The sequence below is a fragment of the Hydra vulgaris genome, chromosome 12 (assembly GCF_038396675.1).
Source record: "Hydra vulgaris chromosome 12, alternate assembly HydraT2T_AEP".
In the NCBI taxonomy this organism is placed as follows: domain Eukaryota; kingdom Metazoa; phylum Cnidaria; class Hydrozoa; order Anthoathecata; family Hydridae; genus Hydra; species Hydra vulgaris.
Genome location: NC_088931.1, coordinates 29959076 through 29979378, shown reverse-complemented (window position 1 = coordinate 29979378; position 20303 = coordinate 29959076). Strand labels below are relative to the sequence as shown.

General features: G+C 31.1%; 3 protein-coding genes across 3 annotated transcripts in view; all 3 read left to right on the top strand.

Annotated features, from left to right (window-relative positions):
* LOC100212265 (gastric triacylglycerol lipase) overlaps positions 1 to 1452 on the top strand; it is a 40652-nt gene extending 39200 nt beyond the window's left edge. Inside the window, exons 7-8 of the mRNA XM_065812866.1 lie at positions 469 to 537; positions 607 to 1452. Of these exons, the coding sequence (XP_065668938.1) occupies positions 469 to 537; positions 607 to 849 (312 nt within the window). The 3' untranslated portion in view covers positions 850 to 1452. The remainder of the gene's footprint in view (positions 1 to 468; positions 538 to 606) is intronic.
* A 13877-nt stretch (positions 1453 to 15329) lies between these two features.
* Positions 15330 to 15893, top strand: LOC136088054 (zinc finger MYM-type protein 5-like). The gene has a single exon (XM_065811702.1). It carries the CDS (start codon positions 15330 to 15332, stop codon positions 15891 to 15893), a length of 564 nt encoding a protein of 187 aa, XP_065667774.1.
* A 167-nt stretch (positions 15894 to 16060) lies between these two features.
* On the top strand, positions 16061 to 16591 carry LOC136088053 (52 kDa repressor of the inhibitor of the protein kinase-like). The gene has a single exon (XM_065811701.1). The coding sequence runs from the start codon at positions 16061 to 16063 to the stop codon at positions 16589 to 16591; it is 531 nt and encodes a 176-aa protein (XP_065667773.1).
* Positions 16592 to 20303: the final 3712 nt, after the last annotated feature.

Sequence of the window (20303 nt, the reverse complement as noted above, 5' to 3'; positions counted from 1 at the left end):
CATTTTTAAATTGATTCACGTTTTAAATTAATCAAAGTTTTCTTGAACTAAATACGAAAAAGGCCTTTTTAAGGCCTTCTAAAATCTTTTAAAAGGCCTTTTTAAATCTTCTAAAAGGCCTTTTTAAGGTCTTCTAAAATCATATTAAAATTGTCATATATTCAAAAGTATTTGTAATAATTTCGAAAAATAATGTAAAATATCCTTTTTTAGTTAGTGATTGTACTTCTTACCCTTCTATGCATACGCTTTATGTAAACACTTTCTTCATTTAACTACGTTCATACTTTATAGTCGATCCTTTAAAAAATTTTATGTATTCAAACTTTATTATTTGGTTTGCTTTAGGTTGTTTGAAATATTTAAATTTTTTAATAAAAAGCTTTGCATTTCTAATAGAAATTTCAATACATAGAAATTTTCTATGTATTAAAACCCTATTACTTAACGTTTTTGTTTAAACTCTAGATGGTAAAAAGTGGAAAGTTTCAAAAATTTGACTACGGAAAGTCAGAAAACATCAAGCGATATAATCAGGTAATAATTTTTACTAGCTTATGTTGAATCATTTAAAAAAATATTTACATTTGATCAAATTCTTAATAGGAATATGCGCCATCATATAATGTTAGTAAGGTTGAAGTTCCTGTTGCTCTATACACAGGGTCCAATGATTGGTTAGCCGACCCTACCGATGTTAATACTAATCTAAAACCTTTTCTCCCTAACGTAATACTTCATAAAAATATTGATGCTTGGAATCACCTGGATTTTGTTTGGGGTATAAATGCCAAAAATATGATCTATTTAGACATTATCGAAGTTATGAACAAAATGAAAAAAATGTAATCATCCTAAATTATCGAAAGGGGTTATAAATTCTAAGAACGAAAAAAGCGAGATTCAATTTGAATTATTTTTTAAAAATTCGTTTAAACAGTTTAGAAAATCATAGTTTTGTATTTTAAAAAATTTCCGGATAAAATTTGCTGTTTAAACTCAATACTTTTGAACTGTTGCTTACTGAAAAGCATTCAATCTTATATTTCTTTTATTTTCTCAAAATAGCGACTTAGCAAATGGATCTTTTTTTGCGTATTTTTTTTTGAATTTTTATTTCTTTTTCTTTTTTTTCTTCTTTTGAATTTTTATTTCTTTTTCTTTTTTTTTTGAATTTTTATTTCTAAATGTGGTTATGTCCACTAGTTTAAGCTAAAAGATTTTTTTCTTTCTTTTCAATTTCTTGATTTTATTAAATTATATTTAATATTTTAACGTTAAGAAACAATTTAATTTTTAATTTACTGTTTATGTATTGGTTTTAATGTTGATATATTTTGGGTTTTATTTAAGAAGCACTTTTTCACATTTATTACGCAGAACATTTGTTATTTAGAATGTAATTAAATTTTAATCTCAAGTAAAATTAATAAAATATAATGATCATTTTAATATTTTTTTTGTCTGGAGTTTTTTGAATACACTTTCGATACATGGCCAACGGCAATCAATTTCAAAAAAAGTCGTCTATATCGTGATTTTTTTTGTGCCCCCCTCACTCCCGGTTTTGTCGCCCCAGCGATACGCCACAAAAACGAAAAAACTTCATTCGTCAAATGTATTAAAATATTAACTTATAGTTAAATCGGTGAATGTTAAAAGGGCGGAAGTCCAACTATGAAAACTTTCGGGAAAAATTTAATAAAAACTGCAATTTCCCCGCAGTTAATTTTTGTCGATGGTTCAATAACTTTTTTTTCCAAGAGAAAAATGTTTTTCACCTTCAAAAAAAAAGTTATTAACCCATTAACAAAAATTTACTGCGGGGGAAAATGCAGTTTTTTTTAGTTTCTCGAAAGTTTACATTATTGGACTTCCGCCCTTTTTTACATTCACCGATTCGCTTTTTAGTGACGGATCCATGAATTTTTGGTGGGGGAGAAGTTTTGTTGAAAAATTTTTGTATCACATATGTGTCTCCTAAAATAAAATATCCTCTAAGAACTTTTAGGACTTTCAGATTCTAGTGGGGGAGAAATGCATACACCACCTCCACAAAAATAAAAGAAAGTTTTAATGTGTCAATTAAAACTTTCTTTTATTTTTACTTGTGAAAAATTTAATTGAGATTTCAGGTAAATAATAAATAAAACACTAATAATTTATTTACATAAAAATTTTAATTTAAACAACGTCATAAAAATTATTGCAATATTCAGTTAAGTACCAACTTGGACGACTTCCATATTTAAAATCGTTGCGTAATGCGTGGTCGTATGTTGTACAGCGCGTGTATAATCACCTCCCATTATTGTATTTTTTTCTGCAGTAACAATTCTTTCTAAATACTGCATTCGTTGTTCCGCTATCCCAGCACCGAATACAGGTATAATATCAGGCGAATAACATTTTGAACGTTTATTTTTATTTTGGACCAAATAGCTTTCACTGGGTTTAACATTGGGCTGTCGGGTCCTAATCGTAACTACTAAGCCGGTGAATTTTCAAACACCCTTTCCAAACAAGCGTGACATGAAGCATTGTCTGTTACGACGACTAAATCCTCTAAACGGTTCCCGAATGTAATCCACTGGTCAAACAAAGCTAACATCCACTTGTTACAAGAATCTGCTTTAAATGATCCTCTGCGAGTTTCCATCATGATGATTTTTTGTTGATATAGTTGCAATCAAATGAATGTTTGCACCTTTTGAAGAGGATATTTTCATTATTGCTCTTTTCCCCTGTTCTTTTCCCTGTTTTTTCCCCTGCTCTTTTCCCTTGTCCTTGAGTTTTCCTACAAAAAAGATTAAAATTTTTTTCATTCATTCAAACTATTTGATGACCATTTGTAATGTGTTCGTTAATGTTCCTAACATATTCAGCTCTTTTTTGTTTGTTTTCATTACTACTCATTGTAGTAGGCACTTTTTTAAATGAAAATAGTCTGCCTTCGAGGTAATTGGCAATTATGGTTGTGCTGACGCTAATATTAAATTGTCTTAATATCCTTGTTTTAATGGCCGCCAATGTCAACTGACAGTCACTTTCAAACCATGTTAGTGTTTCTTCGATTTGGTCATCGGTTAATTTTTTTGGTTTAAAACCACCTCTTCCAATAAATTTTAAACTTTCGCTAGGGACCCAATTGTATGCTGTCTTATATTTGACACCTAAAGTTTACGCCAGAGTCACCCAATCGTCGTTTCGCTCAGCACATTCAATTACTCTTCTTCTATCATTCGATGAAGATAAAACATAATGTTTTCTTTTAACTTGTTTAGTTGTATGTATTTCATGTCTACAAATTGGACAAGGTGGTTCTGGCTGTTCCAGAAGTGGTTGTAAACAAGTTTGGTGAAATAAATGCTTGCGCGGATTCAATTTAATAACAGACTTTCTATTCATAGTGTATTGACAAATAACACAACAATCTTTCAATTCCATTACTGTATAACTGTATTGCTGGTGGATACCAATGCTAAATTTGATATTAATAACTTATTAAAATACATGTCCAAGAAGATCTTTTATAATGACCTTTAAGCTTACATTGAATTCGCAATTACAAATAATGTATTCTCATTTACGTATTACGATTTCTTAATTTTTTTTTTTTTTTTTTTTTTTCGCTGTTTATATAAAAATAAAATAGTAAAATTACAATGAAACTTTTACGTTACAGAAAGAATATATATAAAACAGACAGGGGCTCAAAGAAGATACGGATGACTGGTGTCACCACAATCTTTTCATAGAGTTCCTTTACAATAACATTTAAAGCCCACATGGTTTTAGTAAATTTACAATAAAATATTTTTTCTGAAAAATACTACGTGAAGAATAAAACTCAATAACATAATTTACAATAACATTTAATAACATCTAAAGCCCACATGACTTTAGTAAATTTGCAATAAAATATTTTTTCTGAAAAATACCAGGTGAAGAATAAAAACTCATATATACATCCTCATATGTACACATACACATACACAAACACATATACAAACATACTTACACACACATATATAAATATACTCGCATATATATCAGAAGTTTAGGAGATGTAATTTCATTTGTCATTTAAAAGAGGAAGTGCTTTTCAAATCTTTTATATTGTTATTTTTTAATTGATTCCATAATGACGGAACTTGGTTAATAATTGAGAATTTTGACACTTGTGATTTTACTCTGCTCAATTGATAGTTATGGTTGCTATTTGACCGAAGATTGTATTTTGTGAAAACGCCAAAGTAAAAATATCAGAAAATACTTTTGGCAGCAAATTATTCTTATATTTATACATAAATATTTGAAGCGATTTAAGTTTTGATAAAATTAACACATTCATGTATTTCATTACAGAGGAAGGGTTTTCTAATCTTTTTAAATAGTTAACCGCTTTACATGCATGGTTTTGTAGCCTCTGTAATCTTATTAATTTAGTTTTGTGTGTGTTAGCCCAAACAATATTAGCGTAAGAGAGATGACAATGAACAAGACTGAAGTAAAGCATTTTGCGTGATTTATAATCAAGAAAGGCCCTAGATTTATATAATACACTTATAGCAGATGATATTTTTTCTTCAATAGGACTAATATGTTTTTTCCATGATAGATTCTCATCAAATATTACTCCCAAAAACCTTGTATAATTTACTCGATTTATTTCATTTTTATTAATTGACAGTTTTGGCAACTTTAACGGAAGATTAGTTGATTGTCTTATTTTATGGAAAAGAGTAAAACTTGTTTTTTCACAATTTAATGATAACTTATTAGCTATAAACCATTGGTTAAAGCTTTCCAGTTCAGTGTTCATTGTTTCGAACTATATTTTTACATCAGAATTGTTGTAGAATAAATTTGTATCGTCTGCATACATAATTGACGATATTTTAAGAGAAGCTTTATTCATATCATTAACATATATTAAAAATAATAAAGGTCCCAGATCAACTTTCGTTACAACATTCGTTTTCATTACAACTTTCGTACAACTTTTTCATTACAACGTTTTTCATACAACTTTTTCATTACAACGTTTTTCATACAACGTTTTCATTACAACTTTCGTTTTCATTACAACTTTCTTTTTCATTACAAATTTCATTACAACTTTCGTTTTTCAAATTACATATTGCAATTTCTTATTTACATGTTGTGTTTCTTAATTACATATTGCGACTTTTTTTTTTTTTTTTTTTTTAGATTATTCACCTCCCCAAGGCCCGAAGGGGCCCACTACAGTCGAGGAGGCTACTCATTTTTTTGTGTTTTTTTTTTTTTTTTTTTAATTTAAATTTTTAGTTATTATTCGTGGTGCAACCCTCTCTCAACTCTTTAACTCCGAAACACGAACCTTGCCGAGCAAGGTCGCTGCGCGGAGAAACTAAGTTGAGCGCGGTACTTCCAGGGACAGGGACTTCTAAATTACATGTTGTATTTTTCAATTACATCTTACTTTTCTTAATTACAACATTCAAGTTCTCAATTACACCTTGAAAAGGGCTAGATTAAATGTTTTGAGAAGACATTATTAAGAAGACAGTATTATTATCTTATTTGCCTAATAGACCAGGAAGAATTCTGTCTTGGTTGCATTTAAGTCTCCATAAAATAAACTTATCGTTTAATGAATAATAACAATCACTAATAAGGTTAATGATAAGCAAAGAAAGTTTAATATGTTTTAAGATACAAAAAAATACAAAACCTACCCAAATAAACATTGTGAAAGTTTTGCTTAAACAATTTTATGCATTAATAAGTATGATACTAAACCTAGTTTCCAGGTGGGAAAAGAGCTAGAGACTAGCTGGAAAATAGCTAGTTTAACAATTTTTCATCAATTTTCTTTCTCACATTGTTTCATTTTGTCTTTTACATTTTTTAAATTTTAATTATTATCATTGGATCTACACTATTTTTGATAATAATTGAACTTAAAATATTGCGATTTTATACAGCTTTCTAGCTACCAATATTACTACGATATTGTTAGCTACGCATCGTAGCATTTTTGCTAGTAACAGCATAACGATGAATCTTGGCTAGTTAATGGCTGCATACCGCAGCTTTGTAGCGACCGATATTTTTACAATGTATTGGTTTATTTATAGCTAGAAATTGTTAGGGCGATTAGACGTCATGGTTTTCAAGGGTTGTCCTGATTTCAGGTAATTTCTTTTGGCGTCCCAAAAATGAGCATTCAACACAACATTCACGAAACGTCTTATTTTCTAGCAGATCCTAGTCGAGTGTTAAAATGTTTACAAATCCAAGGTTTTGTTTAAAGTTAATGAACCTAAAAGAGATTGCAGATAAACTACTTTTGTTTTCAGGAATGTTTGCAGACAAAAGTCTCCGTTAAAATCATATGTGCGTGTACGATATAAACTAAATATCATGTAAAAAAATTTTCATACTTTCGCACCATACATAAAAAAATGGATATTCGGCTGGTTGAGATTTAATAACCAAACTCTAAGTATTACTAAATACTACTATGGGGCTGATCAGGTAGGTAAAATATTCCTGGTAATGTCAAGAATAACTTGAACTCTACATCTTTTTCGCTGTTTTTCTCACAAATAAAAAAATGGCACAAGTATTAGCCGCAATAATTTAGATCTAATTAGCCTTGCCAGTTTTCCTGGCAAATCTCTGTTATTTTGTATGTGTGTATGTAATTGCATTATAACTAGTGTTCTGTTGTCATTAGAATACTACATTTGTTGTGTCAAAAGAGTATAGAATATCTAACAGCGGTAAGTTCAAACGAAGATCATAACAAAGAAGACAAATAAGAGAGTCCATTGAAAAAGTTGTGAGGAACAAGAAATACACATCTTTATAAATATAAAGTGCAAAAAAAAAGTCTTTGCCTACTAGATGATAATATTACATCTAAGGTCGTATTTACATCTTTTCATCAAGCTTAATGGATCATTTGTCCAGCTTTTTTTTTTATATAAAGAAATTAGATAATTTAGTCAAATACACATATATAAAAATCCAAAATAAAAGTTTCAATTTAAAAAAATTATATTAAAATTTTTTAAATAATATAGCTAATAAAAAGTTTTTTGTCTAACACTATTTAGGTTTCAATTAAGTTTTTTATAACTGTTTAACTGCTAAAGATATAATTTTTTTGTGGATATTTTTTTTAATGACAGATAATTTTTTTACCAAATTTGTCATTTGCCTTTGAGTCCCTCTTACCAAGTAACACCTTCTTCGTAAGTTTTAAAAATCTTTTTAGTTTACAATATTTCCGAATGAATCCTTAAAAATGACAGACACTTTTATTTAAGACTAGCTGGATTACCCGGCGCTTCGTGCGGGTTTCTGTCACACTTAAACTTGACCAAATTTATCTTTTCCAGATTTCATTGTGTTTAATGTGAGTTAAGTTGTTTAAATACTTTCTTTGAATGTCTGGGAAACTTTCTTCGAATGTCTGGGAATACTTTCTTTGAATGTCTGGGAAAACCTTGGGGCCGGAGGGGACGCTGGTGGCCCAAACCCAGCGGCCGGAGGGGCCACTGATGGCCCAAACCTGGCCCAAATCACCGCTCAGGCCTACTTAGTGTCTGTGCCAAGTTTGGTATTGATTGGTCCAGAGGTGTTGACGCCTATAGCTAACATCAAACATACAAACATTGCCTTTTATAATATAAAAAAATAATTAACCTTTTCCAGTGAGGCGTCTCATATATATAAATTATATATATGAGACGCCTCACTGGAAAAGGTACCAAGCCTTAGTTTCTAGTAACAGAGATATTTGACCTAATAGTTAGTCAGGTCAAAAAATTCGAAAACGAGATTATTGTTTTTTTTTTTATTAGTTTTATCATATTACAATGCACATTAGGTGTTTTTTTGTGAAAAAAATTTTTTGGTAGTTGCAAAAAGGGCTTTTTTTTTAAATATGGAAAAGGTACCAACTCTTCATCAGAACTGTTTTGATAATGTTCTCTCCTTTAGAACTAAAGAACTTCTTGTTAATTATTTTTTTATGCTATATTATTAACGTTTTAGCGTGCCAGTATATAATATTTTTTATTTTTGATCAATAATCGTTGAAAATCCTAAGAAGTTGTGGAAAATATAACTTATTTGTATGCTATTTATTAACCCTTTAAAGCAAGCATGGTGACCAAATATTTTATTAAATTTTTTGTTATGTTTTTAATCGTAGTACCAACAACTATTGATTGATAAAACAATTATTAGATTAAATAAAGAAATAATTTTAAATATGCTTTTCTTTGTTGAATTCCTTTTAAAAGGTACTTTAGAAACAAATTGATTTCAAATGCTGACGTAATAAGCCTGCTAATTCATAAATGTAACTATGTATTGCGGCTATTTTGTATTTAAATAGAAGTGCATGACAGTGATGTTCATACACACCAAATTAATTATAACAAATAAACAACTATTAGTTGCGAAATTTCTGCTAGTATTTCAAACCAACGATGAGAGCCGACTCACGTTACGTGTAGAAAAAAGTTCAGATAAAGTTAAACTTTAAGTTTTATTTTAATGACTCGTTTAATATCGATGGTTTTTAGTTATTATGAATCGTAAATCCAGTACTTTTAAAAATGCTGATATAGCAAAGCTTTTGAATAGTTGTGGAACTGATGGTTTAGATCCATCATAAAGTCAACGATGCCCTGCACGATTTCTTTGAATATAGAGATTGTGAAAATGATTTCGATGATAATTTTTTAATGTCTGATTCATCTGATAACCAAGCATCTAGCGATGATGAAGCGGCGATAGATGAGAATCAACCTTTAACCCCAACTTTGCACGATGAACTAATGAGTGAGAATGCACCTTTGGCTCCAACTTCACAGGATGAACTGACGATCCAAAATGACATTGTTGTTCTTGATAACACTATTAAGACAATAATTCCTCTCCGTTCACTTTACTCACAGTTATTTGAAAATGAAGGTGAGGAAAAAATACAAAAATTTATAAAACCTGGTTGTGGATGTAATCAAGGAGTAAAAAATAAAAACTGTATGGCGCGCTTCTCACATTCAGAAATACGCGAATACAGACTACAATGAGATTGATGGGATGTTTGAACATGAAAACAAACTGAATGACAATATTGTTTCCCAGTTAAGTGCTCTGCTTCACACGAGTGAAAGGCTAATGTGTTTCAATCGTTATGAAGATCAAAATGAACTTTAATCTTCGATCAAAAACACTGATGGATGATCGGTTTCACGGATGCAAGATATATTTGAAAACATTCCTGTTTTTGCAAGGGATTGGTCGTAAAATTCTCCGTCTACTACACAGGCGAGTCATTAAGTTCGGAATTGCTCCTCGTAGACATGGCAATACTGGAAGACAACCCAAAAATACTTGTACAAAAGTAGATGCCACAACAGTTGTTCAATTTATAATAAATTATGCTGAAAACAATGCACTAGTTCTACCCGGAAAAACTCGAGGAATAAGAGATCATCGGATGATGCTTCTTCCGTCATGGGAGACAAAGAAAAGCATACATAAAAAATGTAAATCCGCATGTGAATTGTCTGGAATGCATTTGCTGCAAATTATAGCTTTCTTGAAGATTTGGGGAATGCTCTTACCTTTTATTGTTATCCAACGTTCGCGCTCGGACTTATGCAGTGTGTGTCAGAATAACACTATAAAAATATCTGAAATGGTTAATCTAGAAGTAGAAATCAAACGAGAGCGTATAACTGAGATGTAAAAACATCTAAAGTTATTTGAGAAAGAGTGTTCCGTTTATCATGATTGTATCAAACTGGCAAAAAAAAAATGAAATTTCACACATTTCTTTTGACTATGCACAGCAAACTTTCTACCAAACTTACCAGATTAACCTGGACCTATCTATTTTTTAATTCCGTTTAAAGTTGGGATTGTTGGTATTGCAAATGAATCGGCCTGTGTTCAGCACAATTATGTGATACCTGAAAACATGTTAACCGGAAAGGGTGCAAGCTGTATTTTGAGTATGATTCATCACTACCTTGCTGAACATAAATGTTCTATCAAAGATACCCTGTATTTCCATGCTGACAACTGTGTAGGGCAAAATAAAAACAACATTGTAATGCAGTATTTCTCTTGGAGAGTGGCTGTTGGGTTAAATTAAAAAATAACTATTATGTTATTGCCTGTCGGTCACACGAAGTTCTCTCCAGATGCAGGATTTTGGATTCTGAAATCCAAGTTTCGGCGAAGTGAAGTAGCTTTGGTCAAAGAGTTTGCTGCATGCATAGAAGCTAGTACTCCAATTTCAAAGTTTGATAAATTAGTCATCTTCGGTGACGAGAATAGTTCACTTTTTGTTCCAACATATGATTGGCAAGAACAGCTTTCACCTAATTTTAAAACGATTTCTAATATCAAGCAATGGCACTCTTTCACATTTCAATTTGATAAACCTGGAGTGATTACTTGTAAGATTGATTCGGACAGTGCGGAGGTAGAATTCCAAATATGGCAACACGAACTCATCGCAAAAATTACCACGCCACAAATATTACAACTTAAACTTCTCTCACCAGAAAAACAATGGTATCTCTACGATAGCATCCGAATTTTTGTCCCAGAACGCGGGAAAGATTTAATTTGTCAAAGCCACAAGTTGACAGGATAACGCTTACCCAGGTTTTTTATTTTTTAATCTACCATCATTACGAGAATTAAAATACGGATATATTTGACTTAATATTTAGGCTTTAAACAATAAAAACATCACTAATTATCTTAAATTATTTTTTGTTTCTAGGTCAGAGCAGCAAATGTTCGCAAAACAGTTCAAAAAACGGTTGGCAATCTAGATTTTTCGACGGGTTTGCCTCCGGTTAAAAGAAAGCCGTCCACATGTTCTTACTGCAAACAAGTTGGACATATAAATAAAATGCTAAAAACAGTTCCAGTTTGCCCCAAACAAAAAGCAGATACAAAATTTTGTATTTAATTAAGAGTTGGTACCTTTTAAAAGAGTTTCTGAAATTTATTTGATCTGAAAATTTGTACCCGTAATCTAAACTGTATTATGCATTTAAAAACAGAAAATAACCACTAACTTCTTCATCAAACTGAATTTATAACATTTTTAAATAATGCGAACTTTCAACTTTAATTTTCTCAAAAACGCTATTCCGGTCGTTGTCCCGCACAAACAGCTATAACTTGGTCAAAAATAAAGATATTAGGTTAACTTTTTTTCTTTTTGATCATTTTTCTTTCTATTATACAGTAGTGTTAATAACTTCATTTCTAAGACTTGGACCCTTATCCTGTGAGGTGCCTCATATAGAGATAATTATAAATAAATTTTACCAATTTAATTAGAGCATCAATATATTTGTGAAAAACTAATGCTATTTTAGTTTGCGAATATACTTGATATGGGTATACTTATTTTGTTGTTGCTTCAACTTTTTAGCGGTATAAAATATACTTTTACTTTTATGAATATGCCCTGATATAATAAAGTGTGTTTTATTCCTTCTTATGCATAAGAATTTTATTCCTTCTTATGCATAAGAGCAGAAGTATATTTTTATATAGAAAAAAAGTTGAACCAGCTAAAAAATCACCATAAATAGAGAAAATGTTGTTGTGAATTAATAAAAAAAAAATCTTTTAACGGCTAGAAAATAAATAAATTGATTTCAATAAAATAAATTACTGACTTATACTAAAATAACATTCAAGGCATTCAACTGAAGGTTTAATACACCGAGATTATTTTCGGCTTATTTAACTTTTTTATTATGAAACTAAGTTATAAATAATTTACTGATTTATTTCAGTTATAAAATTAAAATAGATTTAACTAAAAAACCTACATCAAAACAATTGTCATATAAAACAATTGCTGTAGTTAAGGACCACAGCCGTTTTAAAAGTTCAATGCTTTTTTAAATTAATTGGCGCATGCCTTTCTAAACATAGCGCTTTTACCTAAATTCAAAATGATCCTGCTGACAGGATTTTTTAATGTTTTAAATATGATACAAATTGCGATGATGGAGGCGTGGACACGAAAGATTCCTAAAATGTATGTCTCTTCTTTTCCTCCTACTTAACGTGCTTAACTTAAAGACAGTAATATAGTAAAATTTTCACTTTATTTTCTTGTACTAAATTTTAATTCATCTTTTAAAGGTTTCAGGTTTTAAATTTCATTCAAAAATATAGTGAATTATAAAAGTTATAGCCATGCAAAATTTACAACCCCCTTCTTTTATATATTATTTTAACGTGTTAAAAATATCTAGAATGTATAAATGGGCCCCCTCAATTTTAACCTTTTGCCCTATTTATAAGTCTTAGCACTTTTTTTAGATTTTAAAAGAGCTTTTTTCCGTTGTTATAAGACAAATATTCTTGAATAACGCGTGCGACCCGAATAAACCTAGCAGAAAATCTTCCGTTTTATCGACAGAATATTCTAAACCTGACCATTACCAAGTAAATTTTCAGCAAGTTTTGGTTTTTAATTTCAACAAAATTAATTTTTGCTAAAATTTAAGTTATGTGGATCACTATGCATCACGGCCGCCGAGAGAGGAGGAGAGAAGGTTAAAAAGGGCATTTTTTTAATATCTTGGCACCGGGGAACGTATCCCGGGTGCCAAGATATTAAAAAAGATGGGCTAAAACATGAAGAAGAATTCTTTTTTTTTTAAGTTGTTTTTTTGTTATAAGTTGTATAAGTTGATTATTGTTATAGTTTTAATATATAAAAGTGTTACCATATATTAAAAAACATATTTTGTGTGTGTTTTAGTGTCTATACTTGTGTGTGTTTTTGTGTCTATACTTGTGTGTGTTTTAGTGAACTATACTTGTATTAAACAACTAAATGATTAATAACCTTTTGGGATAATGGTGCTACTAAAAACTAGCAAAAAAACAAAATGATATAGTGTTCAACAATATGGCGATAGTATAAACATTAGTGCAAAAAAAATAGTGCAATTTCAATGTTTTGCTAGGCTAAGGAAAGGTCCGTAGGAACAAAAGTTATATTAGGGGAGGGAAGGGGGGGGGTAGTGCTGTATTAAGGGGGCCCTAATTAGTTTTAAGAACCTTTTTTTTTTTTAATCATTTTTCCAGTCAATTCTTTGAAAATTATTTATTTGAAAAAAATATATAAAAAATATTGGGGGGGGGGGGCAAATGCCCTTGATGCCCCCCTCCCCCGTTGCTACAGGTCTGAAGGAGACATGGTATGAATATATTGCATCAACTGTTTTATTTTTAAAAAAAAAACATCTAGCATTTTGTTAGCATTTACATGACAATAACAATTCAAATATTTGAATTTATTGGCATTTTGTCATTGACATTTACTAATAGTAACCTTAAAGTAACTAACAGTCTTTTTTTTAAAAAAACTTTCAGGCAGAGGTATAATATACCTCTGCCTAAAAGTTTTTTGAAAAAAGACTAATATTTATTGTGTCCCCCCCCCCCCCAATAATTTTTTCAAATAAATAATTTTCAAAGAAATGACTGAAAAAATGACTAAAAAAAAAAAAGATCCTCAAAACTCCAAAAAAGGTTTTTTGTAGTTCTTTAAATCTTACAATATTGATGAACAAATTATATTTGCAAAAACAATTATAGCGGTATACCTCAATATAATCCATTAATAAAAACAAACAATTTTTGGGCATAGAAAATTTTGTTCGAGCTGTCTGCTTTTAAGTATGATTTTTTTAATATTGTGATGCAAATACTACAAAAAGTGAAAAATACCCAATTAAATATGTTGTTTTGTGATTTATAAAGCATGTTTCAAAACTCAAAAAGCATTGTTTGTTATTTAGTATTTGTTTTTCAGCACTTGGTTCAATGCATAAGCTATAAAATTTTGGAATGATGTATTCATTGCATTCATTTTGTTCAACGGTATGATAATGATTGTGTCACCCTTGGTTATAAAGTAAATTAGTAGAATAGAAAACAGCTAATACATATTAATGTATTATCTGAAGTTACTGTTCAAATTCATAGTAATTATTGATGGTAAGTTCATAGAGCTAAGTTGCTGATATTGCTTAGAAGGTTGCAACAGAAAACACTGTGAGATGTATGATCTCTGCTTATTTTTGAATAAAAAATTCAAAATATCTTTATAAATATTTTAAATATTCTGTTAAAAACTCTGAGTGTACACTATATGGTTAAGCATTGATTCAATCAGTATTTGTATGCAATAATAGAATTTAGGTTAAAGATAGAAGTATACTAGTTTATACAGTATTCTTTTAAGTGGCTCTTTCATGTTTCCCTATAATTTTATATAAAATGATATAATTTCCAGATTTGAAAATAAGTTTGCTTTATTGAGCCATTACAGGTCCAAATTTGCTTTCAGGACATCTTTTGACCCTTAGCTCTTTTTAATGGCTTTGTAAAGTTATATCTGTTTTGAGAAATAAAAGGAAACTTTTAAAAAGAAGTTTTTATTTGTTTAATTTTTTGAGAGCTAGTTTAAAAATTATGTTTTTAATTGGTAAGTGTTACCATTTTGGCAACACACTAAACCTGAAGAACTCACCTGCTGAATGATCATGTATAAATAACATTTCAAACAACTTTTCTCACAATGTTTTTTTATTATTAAAAATATCATTGTTTAGTAAAGGTTTAAGTTTATAATAATCTGTAAAAACAATTACAAAGCTCTAAATCGTACAAATGCTATCATGAAAGCCAGGGCCGGTTTACCACTAGGCAAACTAGGCGGCCGCCTAGGGCGGCAAGTTTTCTAGGGCGGCACTAAAACTAGCTACATAAAAAATAAATATATTAAAAACATTGCTAAAATCTTTTTCAAATCTCTTTGAATTAAATTTAGGAGATTTGAAAAAGTACTATTTTAAATCGCGTCAAATAAAACAAAAGAATCAATTTTGATACTTTTGTTTCATTTGACGCGGTTTCCTTTTTCTTTTTATACTTTTTATGCAGAATGAAATTTTGTAGTAATTAATACAAGGCATTGTTTTTGCTGGCTTGTTTATTCAGAAATAGTAAGCAACAATTTGAATTAAATATTCTATGATAGCAATTACGAAAAAGTATATAACAAATTAACTGATTTATATTGTGTTTTTATACTAATAGAGTGTTATAATTTATATTTATGGAGCTTTAAAAGTTTTAAAATGTATCTTTAAAACTTTTATGAAGAATTTAAAATAATATTTTAATTTAAAGGTATTAAAAATGCACGAGGTGATCATTTTTATTATTTTTAGCAGTTTCCTTTGTTATTTCAAACCACGATGGCAGAAAGAAAAAAATTGTCTGGTGCGCAATATCGTAAACGACGGGCTGCAAATGAAGGGTCTATAATAAAACAGGCTGGTTCTTTGTTAAAGTATCTAAGTTCACCGCAGAAAAATGAAAATGGAACATATGAGTTAAAAAATCAAGTTGAAGCAGACAGGGAAGCCGATAAGATGACAGTATCAGAAGAGTTTGAAGTACATAATGCAATACACGTAGCAAACAAAGAATCTGAAGTGCATAAAATTGTTAAATTCTCTGGTCTATATGCTAACTATAGCGATCTGGCTACTTGGGTCGTATTTGATGATGAAATGCGACAACTTTTGATAGAACATAAACCAAAACAAGTCGATCAGTTTGACTTTCCTAAGGACAGTATGGAAAAAAAATTTTCAAAAAACCATTACAACCGCCGGCTTGTCAATGGAGATGAAGTTCGCAGACATTGGCTGCAGTATTCTGTAAGTAATGACTCTGTGTATTGCTTCTGCTGCAAACTGTTTACCAGTAGCACAACAGCTGCGTCATCTCTTTCTTCCAACGGTTCACATGATTGAAAAAGCATGTCCGCAATTCTGTCAGGGCATGAGAAAAGCAGTGAACATCTAGCGAATTTTCAGTCATGGAAAGAGTTTGAGCTGCGACTGCGAAACAATAAAACATTTGATGCCGAACATTTGCGTCTTGTTAAAAAAGAAGAACAGTATTGGCAGCAAATCTTAGTATGCAAAATCTTGCTTTTCGTGGAACACATGAGAAACTGAACACTGCTGATGACGGAAACTTTCTGAAATTTGTAGAATTTTTAGCTTTGTTTGACCCACTAATGGATGAGCATCTTCGAAAGATTAAAGACAATGAAACACATGTACATTACCTAGGCAAAGACATACAAAATGAATTGATTCATCTTTTATCCAATGCAATCAAACAAAAAATTCTAACATCTGCTTGTGATCCTAAGTACTTTTCAATAATTATAGATTGCATACCTGATGCGGGTCATGTTGAACTAATGACTATGATCATTCGCTTTTTGGATGTGATTTCAAATCCAAAAAATGGAATTGCAGCAACAGCATCTATAAAGAAACATTTCTTACATTTTGTGCCTCTAAAGGAGACAACTGGTGCTGTTATGGATGAAACTATCATTAAGCAGTTAGGCAAGATGTCTTTATCTATTGAAAACTTACGCGGTCAAGAATATGACAATGGCAGAAATATGAGGGAAAAAAATAAGGGTGTCCAATAAAGAATTTTAAATCTCAATCTCCGAGCATTGTTTATTCCTTGCTGTGCACATACATTGAATGTGGCTGTTAATGATGGTGTTGAATGTTGCTTAGAAGCAACAGCCTTTTTTGATCTGATGCAACATGTATATGCATTCTTTTCTGCATCAACTCGTCGCTGGGAAGTTTTAACACGACATGCTTCTAATCTCACTGTTAAACCGCTGAGTGAAACAAGGTGGAAAAGCCGAATTGATGCTTTAAAACCTCTCCGTTAACAACTTGGTGATATTTACGATGCTCTGGCAGAGATTGCGAACGACACAAATTTAACAGGAGCATCTGGTAATTCAACACGGGTAGATGTACGCTTTATTGCAAACGCTATTTCTAGTTTTAAGTTTGTCGTTTCTCTGGTTGTGTGGTACGACGTGTTGTTTGAGATCAATATGACTAGTATGCAACTTCAGGCAAAAGAATTAGATATGCATCTTAAAAAAATAAAGAAGTTTCATGTAAATCGCAGAAATAAAATGGAGTTTAAGAAAATACTATTAGATGCAGTTGAAATTGCAGTCAATTTAGAGATAACTGCACTTTTTGAACCCGATTCAACCCGTATCAGAAGAAAGAATAAACAATTTACGTATAAAGAAGATGACGAACCTATTAAAGATCCAAAAGAAAAATTCAAGATAAACTTTTACTTTGCTATTCTTGACACAATCGGTTGAAGAAAGATTTACTCTTATACAAACAATAAGTTCGTTGTTTGGTTTTCTCTATGATGTTCACAGTTTACAGAGTGTAACTAGCAAAGAAGTTATGAACATTGCTTGAATCTTGAGAAGGCTTTGCAACATGGAGACTCCAAAGATATCGATGCAGTTGATCTATGCAGTGAACTGAAATCAATTTCAAGACGAGTTGCAAGGTGTACATTGCCACTAGGTTTACTAAATTTTATATTAAAAAATAATTTAACGGATAGTGTCCCTAACACTGTTATAGCTTTAAGAATCCTCTTGACACTTCCAAATTCCGTCGCTAGCGGTGAGCGAAGCTTCTCAAAACTCAAACTTATAAAATTATTTTTAAGAACGCCTACGCAGCAAGAAAGACTTGCTTGATTAGCTACTCTGTCAAGTGAACATGATATTGCTAGAGACATTAACCTGACGGAACTCGTTTCTACATTTGCAAAAACAAAAGCGTGAAAAGTGAAGATTTGAAATTATTTATTAATATATTATAAAGTTACATGAATATGCGCTTCTTTATGATTATGAATGTATGTATTTTTCCGAATGTATATACAAAATATAATAACATAACTTAAGCATTCCTTTGTAAAAGTAAGTTGGGGAGGGGGTAGGAGCACAGTGTGTCAGATTCGCCTAGGGTGCCAAATACTCTGGCGCCGGCCCTGGAGAAACCGCAAGATAACGAGAGAAATAAAAACTTGCTAAAAAAACTAGGCTGATTTACTTTGGCTCCTACTTAAACTCATACAAATGAACTTATTATTTGTTATAACTTTTAAATTTAATATCCTATCCTTGCTCTTATGGATTTTAAAGTAATTAGAAATTAAAAAAGAAAGAAGAAAATAACGACGAATTAAAAAATGTTGTCAATTATGATGAGAGAAGCAGTAATGAGGAACTTCCTCAGCTCTTAACGAGAGAAAGTTTATTTAACAACCATAAATCTATTGTGGATGATTCATAAATCTATAAATCATCAAACAGAATTTAAACAATGCTTCAAAAAGGTTTATTCATATGAGTCTTATCTCTTGCAAAGTTCACCAGACCTACTTGCTCTTTGTGAGACTAATTTGAGTTCAACTGTCTCATCTTGTGATCTTAGTGTTGATGGTTATCTTTCTCTAATTCGTAAAGACTCCAATAGTCACATGCTTGGCCTGGGCAGTAACAACTCACCCATTTGTCGTGAAACTAGGTTTGAATCCACAGACTATTCTCTTATGTGCTTTTGTTTAGCACCACTTCACTATTATGCCTTTCTCTTTGTTCTATATCGCTCTCCTTCATCTCAAGACTGCACTCTTTTTGATATTATTTCTAATCATATTGACCAAGCCCTCTCTCTTTATCCATCAGCTAATATAGTTGTTGTCGGTGACTTTAATGCTCACCACTCTGATTGGCTTGGCTCTAGTGTCAGTGATTCTGCAGGCGGAGAGGTTAAGGGCATCGCTCTTGACATTTAAAATCTTTTGATAAAGGTTGGCATGCTGGTCTTCTCCACAAGCTTTCTTCTTATGGAGTATCTGGCAACATCTTCAAGATTATTGAATCCTTCTTTTCCAATCGTAGTATAAAAGTTGTCCTCGATGGACAGCACTCTTCTTCTTATTGTGTAACTTCAGGGGTTCCTCAAGGTTCTATCCTTGGCCCTATACTCTTTTTAATTTACATAAACGATCTTCCAGATATTCTCACATCTAAGGTGGCATTGTTTGCTGATGATACTGCCATTTATTCTTGTCGTGAAAAGAAACCAACACTCCCTGATTGCTTGGAGGGGGCATTTGAGATTAAAGAGGATCTCACTTCTGCTACAGCATGGGTTTTACAGTGGCTCGTGAACTTCAATACAAATAAAACTCAATTTTTTTCAACCAATTGTTATCGCAATAATTTAGATTTTCCTATATTTATGAACGGTGATGTACTCGATGAGTCATCTACTCTTCATCTTCTAGAATTAACTCTTACTTCCAATCTTTCTTGGAAACCATATATCAAATTAGTTGCAAAGTTAGCATCTGCTAAGGTTGCATCTCGAGCTCGACACTTTCTTACTTCGGATTCTATTCTCTATCTCTATAAATCTCAAATCCGGCCTTGTATGGAATACTGTTGCCATACCTGGGGCGGATTTTCTAATGATGCCTTTTCTCTTTTAGACAAGGTGCAAAAACGCATTGTAAACACAGTTGGACCTGCTCATGCAGCCAACCTTCAACCATTATCACATCGTCGTAATGTTGCTTCTCTTTCTCTTTTCTACAGATACTATAATGCTATAAAGAGCTAGCGTCTCTTGTACAATCTACTAAAACTCATTCTCGTGTTACTCGTCATTCAATTAAGTCTCATCCTTTTTCTGTGAATGTTCCTAAGTGCTCCGAAATCTCTGATTCGTCTAGTTTTTTTCTTCGAACATCAGATCTTTGGAATTTGCTTCCTTCATCTTGCTTTCCTGATTCATACAATTTTACTTTATGAAATTATTATCAATTTATTCAGAAATAAAACATATTCTTTAAAAAATAAGCCATTTTAAAAGCGTATGCAATCATTTATATGCATGATTGCAAATGCTTTTAACTTAATTTCTTTTTTAAAATTATGCATGCTGAAAAGGGCGCACACTAGATGCTTTGCCCCGGGCGTCATTAAAAATCTCGGCAGCCCTGTTATGCACAAAAAAATGTAAATATATAATAGAAGTTACTCACTTTTTTATATATTACTAAGAGGCTGTAAATTAATTACGTCAATAACTTTAAGCGATTTTTACCTCTCCCCCTCCCCGATGCCAATTTTTCAAAGACCTCTCCTCCCAATAAAATAACGTCCTCACTTTAACATTAGACCTAATCAAATGTTATAAAGAAAGTCAAGTATTTTTGATAGAGTATAATAAAAGTATAATAAAAGTATAATAAAAGTATAATAAAATCTAGTATAATAAAAAATG